This window comes from Eucyclogobius newberryi, unplaced genomic scaffold (assembly GCF_026437365.1).
Source record: "Eucyclogobius newberryi isolate DKJ021-1_F unplaced genomic scaffold, fEucNew1.0.hap1 SCAF_14, whole genome shotgun sequence".
In the NCBI taxonomy this organism is placed as follows: domain Eukaryota; kingdom Metazoa; phylum Chordata; class Actinopteri; order Gobiiformes; family Gobiidae; genus Eucyclogobius; species Eucyclogobius newberryi.
The window spans coordinates 386,719-400,769 of NW_027315768.1; the positions used below are offsets into that span (position 1 = coordinate 386,719).

Here is a 14,051-nt window from a genome sequence, read left to right on the forward strand (position 1 = left end):
TCAACAGCTGTGAACATTTCTAAGTTTACAGCTGGATTTATATGGGACGTTAGATTTACAGTTTGGGCTCGTTCAGGGCGAATAATGGGAGTCATTTCATCTCATTTATCTCTGATCGTTTTTATTTTATTGTTAAAAAAAAAGAGGAAATCATCAGAGCTGAGAGTATCTGGGAGTGAGGGCTCTACTGCTGTGACAGTGTGTTACCATGGCTACAGCGTGTTACTTTAGTTGACTTCTATTAGATGTGAATAGTCTCTGGTTTGGGCCTCACACAGAGCTGCTGATTGGACAGTAGCTTCTAGAGATTCTTCTGTGTGGGAGGGGCCAAAGGGTCTATCATGATCTAACCCTTTGTTTATGTGAACGCAGTTCTTGGTTGTACCAGGAGGAGGCGCTTTGACCTAATGACCTTCTGTTTTAACGGAGCTGCAGCATCAAGAGCAGACTTCAGAGAATTCATGGTCAAGTGGTCAGACCTGTCACTTCCCCTGGACTAAAGCTGTTCTCAGCAGGATCACATGACATGATCACATGACATGATCACATGACATGATCACATGACACGATCACATGACGTGATCACATGACAGCTGCTAGCGTTAGGTGTTACCCAGGGGCCAGAATGGGTGACATCGAAGGAAACCTTAGGATCTTAAAGCGGAGTAGGACCCGTTTCCGGCGAGTCGTGGTTCACGCAGGCGGTAACGACGCCCGGCGGAGACAATCAGAGGTGCTCAAAGTTCAAGTAGCCGCGGTGTGTGACCTTGCGAAGTCGATGTCGGACACTGTAATATTTTCTGGTCCCCTGCCCAATCGGATCAATGCTGAATTGTACAGCCGTCTCTCAGCATTCAACAACTGGTTATCCAGATGGTGCCCTCAAAACAACGTTGTCTTTATTGATAACTGGAGTGCGTTTTGGGGAAAGCCCGGGCTCATACGCAGGGATGGCATCCATCCGACTTCGGAGGGTACATCCCTATTAGTTCGGAATTTGACCGATAGTCTTAGTCGTGTTAAGTGACCATCTAGGGATGAGCCCCAGGTGCAGAGCAGCAGTTCAAGACGCTCCTCTGTCGCTGAACTCTCGCCCGTTCTGTTACCTGTGAAGTGTTCAGATTCAAGACAGATAGAGACTGTGTGTGTCCCTCGTGTCCCTCGTGTCCCTCGTACAAATAATGCCAAAAAGTCACATCTCAGAAAAAATATTTCAGGCGTCAGACCAAATAACTTAAGGAAAATAACAATCACAAATACACAAATGAATAAACACGTAAAATGTGGACTGCTAAACATTAGAGCAATTTCCTCCAAATCGCTCTTAGTTAATGAATTAATTAGTGACTATAACATAGATCTTCTAGCTCTAACTGAAACGTGGCTTCAACAAGACGACTACGTCAGACTAAATGAGTCCACCCCACCCAGCCATGTTAACTTTCAGACTGCCAGGAGCACAGGCCGAGGTGGTGGTGTGGCAGTGATCTCCCACTCAAGCCTACTCATGAGCCCTAAAACTAACAATGCATTTCACTCATTTGAAAGCCTTATGCTGTCAATCACATGTCCAAATATGAAAACCAAAAAGGAGTTTTGTTCATAGTTATCTACCGACCTCCTGGTCCCTACTCAGAGTTTTTAACAGAGTTTTCTGACTTTATATCAAACTTAGTGTTAGCCTGGGATAAAATAGTTATAGTTGGAGACTTTAATATCCACGTGAACATGAGTGATGACGCTCTCAGTAATGCCTTCAGCGCCTTGTTAGACAGCATTGGTTTCACTCAGAATGTAAATAAACCGACTCTCACAAGAACACTCTGGATCTTGTCCTAACGTATGGAACAGAGATTAGTGACCTCATTGTCCTCCCTCAAAACCCTATATTGTCAGATCATTTCCTAATTACCTTTCAGTTTATTCTTAAAGATCATCCAGTCCCACAAAATAAAGTTATAATGAAAAGGACAATATCTGAAAAATCTATCTCAAAATTCAAAGAAATAATAGAGCCAATATTCAGTGACATGTCATGTGATCCTGCTGAGAACAGTTTTAGTCCCAGTTTAAGTGATCAATGTGTCGACTTGACCATGAATTCTCTGAAGTCTGCTCTTGACGTTGTCGCGCCGTTAAAACAGAAGGTCATTAGGCCAAAGCGCGCCTCCCCATGGTACAACCAAGAACTGCGTTCACATAAACAAAGAGTTAGAAAGTTAGAGGGATTATTTCGTCGCTCTCACACCGAAGAATCCCTAAAAGCATGGAAAAGTTGCCTGCTGTCCTATAAGCAGGCTCTGCGTAAGGCCCAAACCAGATATTATTCAAATCTAATAGAAGTCAACAAAAGTAACACTAAATTCCTTTTCAGCACTGTAGCTAGGCTAACAAACTGTCACAGTGCAGTAGAGCCCTCAATCCCAGCTACACTTAGCTCTGATGATTTCCTCCTATTTTTTAATAATAAAATAAAAACAATCAGAGATAAATTAGATGAAATTACCCCCGCTATTAGCTCTGAACTAGCCCAAGCTGTAAATCTAACGTCCCATATAAATCCACCTGTAAACCTAGAAAGGTTCACAGCTGTTGATCAAGCAGAGATAACTTCAGCCATTATGTCCTCTAAAAGCTCCACTTGTGTCCTAGACCCCATTCCAAGCAGACTCCTCAAAGACATTCTTCCCCTAATTATAGACCCTATTCTTAATATAATAAATACTTCACTCGAAAGTGGCTATGTTCCACAGTCCTTCAAACATGCAGTCATTAAACCTCTTCTGAAAAAGCCTAATCTAGATCCCGACCTATTGGTAAACTACAGACCTATTTCAAATCTTCCCTTCGTCTCTAAAATCCTTGAAAAAGTTGTAGTAAAACAGCTTTGTCGCCACCTGCAGGACAATAACTTATTTGAAGTTTTCCAGTCAGGGTTCAGAGCCCACCACAGCACTGAAACTGCACTAGTTAAAGTCACAAATGATTTGTTATTAGCCGCTGACGATGGACTGGTCTCAATCCTGGTTCTGTTGGACCTCAGCGCAGCGTTTGACACCATCGACCACAACATTCTACTGCAGAGGTTAGAATGTGATGTAGGTGTTGGAGGAACAGCCCTCAGCTGGTTTAAATCCTATCTATCTGATAGGTTCCAATTTGTTAATGTAAACCAGAGCTCCTCACCAAGCTCTAAAGTAACTCACGGTGTGCCACAGGGTTCGGTACTCGGTCCAATTCTGTTTACTCTTTATATGCTACCATTAGGCAACATTATCAGAAAGCATGACATTAACTTCCACTGCTATGCAGACGACACTCAGCTGTATTTATCAATGAAACCTGATCAGAGCGATCAAGTAGACAGACTTAGTACTTGTGTGAAGGAGATAAAAACCTGGATGACACTAAACTACCTGCTTCTTAACCCTGAAAAAACCGAGGTCATTGTGCTTGGCCCTAAGCATCTACGAGACGCTCTATCTGAGCAGATAGTCACACTGGACAATGTCAGTGTAGCCTCCAGTTCTACTGTAAGAAACCTTGGAGTCTTATTTGACCAGGAGCTCTCATTTAAAGCTCATATAAATCAAGCTTGTAAAACAGCCTATTTCCATTTGCGCAACATCGCCAAAATCAGAAGAATCCTGCCTAAAAGTGATGCCGAAAAACTTATCCATGCATTTGTAACGACTAGATTAGACTACTGTAACTCCCTGCTTGCAGCGTGTCCTAAAAGCTCCATAAAAAGCTTTCAACTGGTTCAAAATGCAGCAGCAAGATTACTAACAGGAACAAAAAGAAGAGAGCACATTACGCCAGTGCTGAAGTCTCTTCACTGGCTCCTGTCGAGTCCAGAATCAAATTCAAAATTCTACTCTTGACCTACAAAGCCATAAATGACATGGCCCCATCCTACCTCAAAGATGCTATAGAACCATATCATCCAAACAGAGCTCTTCGCTCTCAGAATGCCGGCCTTCTGGTGGTGCCAAGAGTCTCTAAAAGTACTGTAGGAGGTAGAGCGTTTAGCTACCAAGCCCCTGTGTTATGGAATCAGCTCCCGACCCATGTTAAATATGCTGACACAGTCTCTTCATTTAAGTCCAGGCTTAAAACGTTCCTCTTTGAAATCGCTTATGGTCAGAGTAGTTAGGAACAAAAAGATAAACCCACAGCTTCAGCTACGCTGCCCTAGGAGTAACTGTGCTGGGGGAAGTATGACAGCTTGAGCACTATCCTCTTCTTCTGACTACTTATGCTATCAAACAATATTTATTTTTTAATTCCACTTGCAAACTGTTCACCGCCTTCTTTTTCTTTCTCTCACTCCTGAGGACCTGTGGACCCAGATGTCCCTCTCCTGGTGAAGTGGTCCCTGCCCCATGTGGACGGTCCCTCATCTGCCTGAAGAGTGGCTCCAGTTCGCCTCAGTCGGTCCCTCATCTGCCTGAAGAGTGGGTCCAGCTCGCCTCCGACGGTGCCTCATCTACCTGAAGAGTGGGTCCAGCTCGCCTCCCACGGTCCCTCATCTGCCTGAGGAGTGGGTCCAGTTCGCCTCCGACGGTCCCTCATCTGCCTGAAGAGTGGGTCCTGCTCGACTCCGACGGTCCCTCATCTGCCTGAAGAGTGGGTCCAGTTCGCCTCAGTCGGTCCCTCATCTGCCTGAAGAGTGGGTCCAGCTCCAGTCTCCTCGTGTCCGTCTGTCCGTCTGTGAGAGTCGGATCTCTCCTTCACTGGAACTCCTCCAGGTTTCTACGCTTTTTTCCCAAAGAGGTTTTTTTTGTAGTTTTTCCTGGCCGAGAAGGAGAGTCTAAGGACAGAGGACCCTGGGACATCGTCCCTCGCCACCACAGACATTGTCTGACTCCATCGCCACCACAGACATTGTTGATTCATTTCTCCCTGTGGCCCTCAGAGGCAACTGTTGTTGTGATTTTGGGCCTTACAAAAATAAATTGATTTGATTTGATTTGATGATCACATGACACGATCACATGACACGATCACATGACGTGATCACATGACATGATCACATGACACGATCACATGACACGATCACATGACGTGATCACATGACATGATCACATGACACGATCACATGACGTGATCACATGACATGATCACATGACACGATCACATGACACGATCACATGACATGATCACATGACATGATCACATGACATGATCACATGACATGTCACTGAATATTGGCTCCATTATTTCTTTGAACTTTGCGATAGATTTTTCAGATATTGTCCTTTTCATTATAACTTTATTTTGTGGCTGATGATCTTTAAGAATAAACTGGTTTACATGGGTGGGTGGGGATAACATGGGTGGGTGGGGTTTACATGGGTTGGTGGGGTTTTATGGGAGGGTGGGGTTAATGGATGGGTGGTGTTTACATGGGTGGGTGGGGATAACATGGGTGGGTGGGGTTTACATGGGTGGGTGGGGATAACATGGGTGGGTGGGGTTTACATGGGTTGGTGGGGTTTTATGGGAGGGTGGGGTTAATGGATGGGTGGTGTTTACATGGGTGGGTGGGGATAACATGGGTGGGTGGGGTTAATGGGTGGGTGGGGTTAACATGGGTGGATGGGGTTTACATGGGTGGGTGGGGTTAACATGGGAGGGTGGGGTTAATGGATGGGTGGAGTTTACATGAGTGGGTGGGGATAACATGGGTGGGTGGGGTTAATGGGTGGGTGGGGTTTAAATGGGTGGGTGGGGTTAACATGGGTGGGTGGGGTTAATGGATGGGTGGGGATAACATGGGTGGGTGGGGTTAACATGGGAAGGTGGGGTTTACATGAGTGGGTGGGGATAACATGGGTGGGTGGGTGGGGTTTACATGGGTGGGTGGGGATAACATGGGTGGGTGGGGTTAATTGGTGGGTGGGGTTTACATGGGTGGGTGGGGTTAACATGGGAGGGTGGGGTTAATGGATGGGTGGGGTTTACATGGGTGGGTGGGGATAACATGGGTGGGGTTAATGGGTGGGTGGGGTTAACATGGGTGGGTGGGGTTTACATGGGTGGGTGGGGTTAACATGGGAGGGTGGGGTTAACATGGGTGGGTTGGGTTTAAATGGGTGGGTGGGGTTAACATGGGAGGGTGGGGTTTACATGGGTGGGTGGGGTTAACATGGGTGGGTGGGGTTTACATGGGTGGGTGGGGTTTACATGGGTTGGTGGGTGGGGTTTACATGGGTGGGTGGGGTTAACATGGATGGGTGGGGTTTTCATGGGTGGGTGGGGTTAACATGGGTGGGTGGGGTTTACATGGGTTAACATGGGTGGGTGGGGTTTACATGGGTGGGTGGGGTTAATGGATGGGTGGGGTTTACATGGGTGGGTGGGGTTAAATTGGGTGGGTGGGGTTTACATGGGTGGGTGGGGTTTACATGGGTGGCTGGGGTTAACATGGGTGGGTTGGGTTTACAAGGGGTGGGTGGGGTTAACATGGGTGGGTGGGTGGGGTTTAAATGGGTGGGTGGGGTTAACTTGGGCGGGTGGGGTTTACATGGGTGGGTGGGGTTAACATGGGTGGGATTAACATGGATGGGTGGGGTTAACATGGGTGGGTGGGATTTACATGGGTGGGTGGGGTTTACATGGGTAGGTGGGGTTACCATGGGTGGGTGGGGGTTACATGAGTGGGTGGGGTTTACATGGGTGGGTGGGGTTAATGGATGGGTGGGGATAACATGGGTGGGTGGGGATAACATGGGTGGGTGGGGTTTACATGGGTGGGTGGGGTTTACATGGGTGGGTGGGGTTAACATGGGTGGGTGGGGTTTACATGGGTGGGTGAGGTTAACATGGTGGGTGGGGTTAACATGGTGGGTGGGGTTAACATGGTGGGTGGGGTTAACAAGGTGGGTGGGGTTAACATGGGTGGGTGGGGTTAACATGGGTGGGTGGGGTTTACATGGGTGGGTGGGGTTAACATGGGTGGGTGGGGTTAACATGGTGGGTGGGTGGGGTCAACATGGGTGGGTAGGGTTTACATGGGTGGGAGGGGATAACATGGGTGGGTGGGGTTTACATGGGTTGGTGGGGTTTTATGGGAGGGTGGGGTTAATGGATGGGTGGTGTTTACATGGGTGGGTGGGGATAACATGGGTGGGTGGGGTTAATGGGTGGGTGGGGTTAACATGGGTGGATGGGGTTTACATGGGTGGGTGGGGTTAACATGGGAGGGTGGGGTTAATGGATGGGTGGAGTTTACATGAGTGGGTGGGGAAAACATGGGTGGGTGGGGATAATGGGTGGGTGGGGTTTAAATGGGTGGGTGGGGTTAACATGGGTGGGTGGGGATAACATGGGTGGGTGGGGTTAATGGATGGGTGGGGATAACATGGGTGGGTGGGGTTTACAAGGGTGGGTGAGGTTAATGGATGGGTGGGGATAAAATGGGTGGGTGGGGTTTACATGGGTGGGTGGGGTTTACATGGGAGGGTGGGGTTAATGGATGGGTGGGGTTTACTAGGGTGGGTGGGGATAACATGGGTGGGTGGGGTTAATGGGTGGGTGGGGTTAACATGGGAGGGTGGGGTTAATGGATGGGTGGGGTTTACATGAGTGGGTGGGGATAACATGGGTGGGCGGGGTTAATGGGTGGGTGGGGTTTACATGGGTGGGTGGGGATAACATGGGTGGGTGGGGTTAATGGGTGGGGTTTACATGGGTGGGTGGGGTTAACATGGGAGGGTGGGGTTAATGGATGGGTGGGGATAACATTGGTGGGTGGGGTTAATGGGTGGGTTGGGTTTACATGGGTGGGTGGGGTTAACATGGGTGGGTGGGGTTTACATGGGTGGGTGGGGTTTACATGGGTGGGTGGGGATAACATGGGCGGGTGGGGTTAATGGGTGGGTGGGGATAACATGGGTGGGTGGGGTTAACATGGGTGGGTGGGGTTTACATGGGTTGGTGGGGTTAACATGGGAGGGTGGGGTTAATGGATGGGTGGGGTTAACATTAGTGGATGGGGTTTACATGGGTGGGTGGGGTTAACATGGGAAGGTGGGGTTTACATGAGTGGGTGGGGATAACATGGGTGGGTGGGGTTAATGGGTGGGTGGGGTTTACATGGGTGGGTGGGGATAACATGGGTGGGTGGGGTTAATTGGTGGGTGGGGTTTACATGGGTGGGTGGGGTTAACATGGGTGGGTGGGGTTTACATGGGTGGGTGGGGTTAACATGGGAGGGTGGGGTTAATGGATGGGTGGGGTTTACATGGGTGGGTGGGGATAACATGGGTGGGGTTAATGGGTGGGTGGGGTTAACATGGGTGGGTGGGGTTTACATGGGTGGGTGGGGTTAACATGGGAGGGTGGGGTTAATGGATGGGTGGGGTTTACATGGGTGGGTGGGGTTAACATGGGTGGGTTGGGTTTAAATGGGTGGGTGGGGTTAACATGGGTGGGTGGGGTTAACATGGGTGGGTGGGGTTAACATGGGTGGGTGGGGTTTACATGGGTGGGTGGGGTTAATGGGTGGGTGGGGTTTACATGGGTTGGTGGGTGGGGTTTACATGGGTGGGTGGGGTTAACATGGATGGGTGGGGTTTTCATGGGTGGGTGGGGTTAACATGGGTGGGTGGGGTTTACATGGGTTAACATGGGTGAGTGGGGTTTACATGGGTGGGTGGGGTTAATGGATGGGTGGGGTTTACATGGGTGGGTGGGGTTAAATTGGGTGGGTGGGGTTTACATGGGTGGGTGGGGTTTACATGGGTGGCTGGGGTTAACATGGGTGGGTTGGGTTTACAAGGGGTGGGTGGGGTTAACATGGGTGGGTGGGTGGGGTTTAAATGGGTGGGTGGGGTTTACATGGGCGGGTGGGGTTAACATGGGTGGGATTAACATGGGTGGGTGGGGTTAACATGGGTGGGTGGGATTTACATGGGTGGGTGGGGTTTACATGGGTAGGTGGGGTTACCATGGGTGGGTGGGGGTTACATGAGTGGGTGGGGTTTACATGGGTGGGTGGGGTTAATGGATGGGTGGGGATAACATGGGTGGGTGGGGATAACATGGGTGGGTGGGGTTTACATGGGTGGGTGGGGTTAACATGAGTGGGTGGGGTTTACATGGGTGGGTGGGGTTTACATGGGTGGGTGAGGTTAACATGGTTGGTGGGGTTAACATGGTGGGTGGGGTTAACAAGGTGGGTGGGGTTAACAAGGTGGGTGGGGTTAACATGGGTGGGTGGGGTTAACATGGGTGGGTGGGGTTAACATGGGTGGGTGGGGTTAACATGGTGGGTGGTTGGGGTTAACATGGTGGGTGGGAGGGGTTTACATGGTGGGTGGGAGGGGTTTACATGGGTGGGTGGGGTTAACATGGGTGGGTGGGGTTTACATGGGTGGGTGGGGTTTACATGGGTGGGTGGGGTTTACATGGGTGGGTGGGGTTTACATGGGTGGGTGGGGTTTACATGGGTGGGTGGGGTTTACATGGGTGGGTGGGGTTTACATGGGTGGGTGGGGTTTACATGGGTGGGTGGGGTTTACATGGGTGGGTGGGGTTTACATGGGTGGGTGGGGTTAACATGGGTGGGTGGGGTTAACATGGGTGGGTGGGGTTTACATGGGTGGGTGGGGTTTACATGGGTGGGTGGGGTTAACATGGGTGGGTGGGGTTAACATGGGTGGGTGGGGTTTACATGGGTGGGTGGGGTTTACATGGGTGGGTGGGGTTTACATGGGTGGGTGGGGTTTACATGGGTGGGTGGGGTTAACATGGGTGGGTGGGGTTTACATGGGTGGGTGGGGTTTACATGGGTGGGTGGGGTTTACATGGGTGGGTGGGGTTAACATGGGTGGGTGGGGTTAACATGGGTGGGTGGGGTTTACATGGGTGGGTGGGGTTTACATGGGTGGGTGGGGTTAACATGGGTGGGTGGGGTTAACATGGGTGGGTGGGGTTAATGGATGGGTGGAGTTTACATGAGTGGGTGGGGATAACATGGGTGGGTGGGGATAATGGGTGGGTGGGGTTTAAATGGGTGGGTGGGGTTAACATGGGTGGGTGGGGATAACATGGGTGGGTGGGGTTAATGGATGGGTGGGGATAACATGGGTGGGTGGGGTTTACAAGGGTGGGTGAGGTTAATGGATGGGTGGGGATAAAATGGGTGGGTGGGGTTTACATGGGTGGGTGGGGTTTACATGGGAGGGTGGGGTTAATGGATGGGTGGGGTTTACTAGGGTGGGTGGGGATAACATGGGTGGGTGGGGTTAATGGGTGGGTGGGGTTAACATGGGAGGGTGGGGTTAATGGATGGGTGGGGTTTACATGAGTGGGTGGGGATAACATGGGTGGGCGGGGTTAATGGGTGGGTGGGGTTTACATGGGTGGGTGGGGATAACATGGGTGGGTGGGGTTAATGGGTGGGGTTAACATGGGTGGGTGGGGTTAACATGGGAGGGTGGGGTTAATGGATGGGTGGGGATAACATTGGTGGGTGGGGTTAATGGGTGGGTTGGGTTTACATGGGTGGGTGGGGTTTACATGGGTGGGTGGGGTTAACATGGGTGGATGGGGTTTACATGGGTGGGTGGGGTTAACATGGGTGGGTGGGGTTTACATGGGTGGGTGGGGTTAACATGGGTGGGTGGGGTTTACATGGGTGGGTGGGGTTAACATGGGTGGGTGGGGTTTACATGGGTGGGTGGGGTGGACTCATTTAGTCTGACATAATCATCTTGTTGAAGCCAAGTTTCAGTTCGAGCTGAAGATCTATGTTATAATCACTAATTAATTCTTTAACTAAAAGTGATTTGGAGGAAATTGATCTAATGTTTAGCCGTCCACATTTTATGTGTTTATTTATTTGTTTATTTGTGACTGTTATTTTTCTTAAGTTAATTGGTCTGACAGGGACAGTCTGGAATCTGAACACTTCGTAATTACACTAATATCTCAGAGAATATGAGTTGGATTGTAATAAAACACATCCCCACTGTCCCCTCTGTCCCTATTGTCCCCTCTGTCCTCTCTGTCCTCGATGACTCTGTGTCTTCACATCTGGTTCTTCTGCTCCTGAGCTGGTACTTATCGAGTGAGTCAGGTCTTTAGACCCGTGAGTCAGGTCTTTAGACCCGTGAGTCAGGTCTTTAGACTCGTGAGTCAGGTCTTTAGACCCGTGAGTCAGGTCTTTAGACCCGTGAGTCAGGTCTTTAGACCCGTGAGTCAGGTCTTTAGACCCGTGAGTCAGGTCTTTAGACCCGTGAGTCAGGTCTTTAGACTCGTGAGTCAGGTCTTTAGACCCGTGAGTCAGGTCTTTAGACCCGTGAGTCAGGTCTTTAGACCCGTGAGTCAGGTCTTTAGACCCGTGAGTCAGGTCGGGTCATGTGCGCTCCACGAGTGTCTTTGTATTCTGCCCCTTCGAGATTCACTTCCTCATCAGACTCATTTCTCCATGAAGAGTCTGATTGTAATAAAACACAGCGTTTCAAAACAGGGCGTGTCCTGTCGGTGTGAGGTGATCTCCCCTCTGTCTTCGGAGGAGTACGAGCTTGGAGACTTGAGTTTGGGAACAGAGCTTTCTTTAGCGCCCAGAGCGGGCTGCTAGCTTCTCCCTCAGGCTCGCTAACCATGTTAGCGTCGTTAGCTTGTGAGACGAATTGTTTTTCACCAGAGCCATGGACCTGCAGCTTTGTTTGTTTAATGCCCGTAGCGTTACCAGTTTTTGCTTTCCTGGTTTCGTCATCTTTTGCTCCTCGTTTCTTGGGATTTCGTGGGTAAAACAGTACGTTAGCAGCGGTGGAGCGTAAAATAAGCTCAGGGACATTATGCATTAAAAATACTGCAAGGACGAGCAATAGCTACATGCTCATTTTCATGTCCTGCCTGTGCAGAGACAAAGTGGCAGCAGGTTAACAGTGTGATCCATTAAAGTGTCCATGTCCAAAAAATGACAAACACCAACAAACAATTACCAGCAGAGGGAGCGCCTCATGTGAATTTAAATATTTACACTATATAATGATGATGAGACTTTTCCTAACGCCTACTTTTTGTTCTTTGTCTTACCATAATTGTAGTTGTTCTTCAGGTAGGTTTTCTGTCCCATTCGCACTATTTTACACTTGCAGCGCTCTGGAAGAAAAAAGAGAAACCAGTCATGCTAAACTCTCCAGAGGGTGTACGTGTGTGAGTGCCTGTGCGTGTACGTGTGCCTGTGCGTGTACGAGTGCCTGTGCGTGTGCAAGTGCCTGTGCGAGTGCCTGTGCGTGTACGAGTGCCTGTGCGTGTGCAAGTGCCTGTGCATGTGTGAGTGCCTGTGCGTGTACGAGTGCCTGTGCGTGTACGAGTCCCTGTGCGTGTACGAGTGCCTGTGCGTGTGCGAGTGCCTGTACGTGTGCGTGTGCCTGTGCGTGTACGAGTGCCTGTACGAGTGCGTGTGTGTGTACGAGTGCCTGTGCGTGTACGAGTCCCTGTGCGAGTGCCTGTGCGTGTACGAGTGCCTGTGCGTGTACGAGTCCCTGTGCGTGTACGAGTGCCTGTGCGTGTGCGAGTGCCTGTACGTGTGCGTGTGCCTGTGCGTGTACGAGTGCCTGTACGAGTGCGTGTGTGTGTACGAGTGCCTGTGCGTGTACGAGTCCCTGTGTGAGTGCCTGTGCGTGTACGAGTGCCTGTGCGTGTACGAGTGCCTGTGCGTGTACGAGTGCCTGTGCGAGTGCCTGTGCGTGTACAAGTCCCTGTGCGTGTACGAGTCCCTGTGCGTGTACGAGTGCCTGTGCGTGTGCGAGTGCCTGTGCGAGTGCCTGTGCGTGTGCCTGTGCGTGTACGAGTGCCTGTACGAGTGCCTGTGCGTGTACGAGTGCCTGTGTGTGTACGAGTGCCTGTGCGAGTGCCTGTGCGTGTACAAGTCCCTGTGCGTGTACGAGTCCCTGTGCGTGTACGAGTGCCTGTGCGTGTGCGAGTGCCTGTGCGAGTGCCTGTGCGTGTGCCTGAGCGTGTACGAGTGCCTGTGCGTGTGAGAGTGCCTGTGCGTGTACGAGTCCCTGTGCGAGTGCCTGTGCGTGTACGAGTGCCTGTGCGAGTGCCTGTGCGTGTACGAGTGCCTGTGCGTGTGCGAGTGCCTGTGCGTGTGCAAGTGCCTGTGCGTGTACGAGTGCCTGTGCGTGTACGAGTGCCTGTACGAGTGCCTGTGCGTGTGCGAGTCCCTGTGCGTGTACGAGTCCCTGTGCGTGTACGAGTGCCTGTGCGTGTACGAGTGCCTGTGCGTGTGCGAGTGCCTGTGCGTGTACGAGTGCCTGTGCGTGTGCGAGTGCCTGTGCGAGTGCCTGTGCGTGTGCCTGTGCGTGTGCCTGTGCGTGTATGAGTGCCTGTGCGTGTGAGAGTGCCTGTGCGTGTACGAGTCCCTGTGCGAGTGCCTGTGCGTGTACGAGTGCCTGTGCGAGTGCCTGTGCGTGTACGAGTCCCTGTGCGAGTGCCTGTGCGTGTACGAGTGCCTGTGCGTGTGCCTGTGCGTGTGCCTGTGCGTGTACGAGTGCCTGTGCGTGTGCGAGTGCCTGTGCGTGTGCCTGTGCGTGTACGAGTGCCTGTGCGTGTGAGAGTGCCTGTGCGTGTACGAGTGCCTGTGCGTGTGAGAGTGCCTGTGCGTGTGCGAGTGCCTGTGCATGTGCGAGTGCCTGTGCGTGTATGAGTGCCTGTGCGTGTACGAGTGCCTGTGCGAGTGCCTGTGCGTGTATGAGTGCCTGTGCGTGTACGAGTGCCTGTGCGAGTGCCTGTGCGTGTACGAGTGCCTGTGCGTGTACGAGTCCCTGTGCGTGTACGAGTCCCTGTGCATGTGCGAGTGCCTGTGCGTGTGCGAGTGCCTGTGCATGTGCGAGTGCCTGTGCATGTGCGAGTGCCTGTGCGTGTACGAGTGCCTGTGCGTGTGCGAGTGCCTGTGCGTGTACGAGTGCCTGTGCGTGTACGAGTGCCTGTGCATGTGCGAGTGCCTGTGCGTGTACGAGTGCCTGTGCCTGTACGTGTGCATGTGCGAGTGCCTGTGCGTGTACGAGTGCCTGTGCGTGTGCGAGTGC

General features: G+C 51.2%; 1 protein-coding gene across 2 annotated transcripts in view; it reads right to left on the reverse strand.

Moving 5' to 3' along the window:
* Positions 1-14,051, reverse strand: part of frzb (frizzled related protein) — a 160,883-nt gene that overhangs the window by 93,543 nt on the left and 53,289 nt on the right. For both annotated transcript variants that reach the window (XM_072444152.1, XM_072444151.1), the window contains one exon: positions 12,052-12,117. In XM_072444152.1, the coding sequence (XP_072300253.1) occupies positions 12,052-12,117 (66 nt within the window). The remainder of the gene's footprint in view (positions 1-12,051; positions 12,118-14,051) is intronic.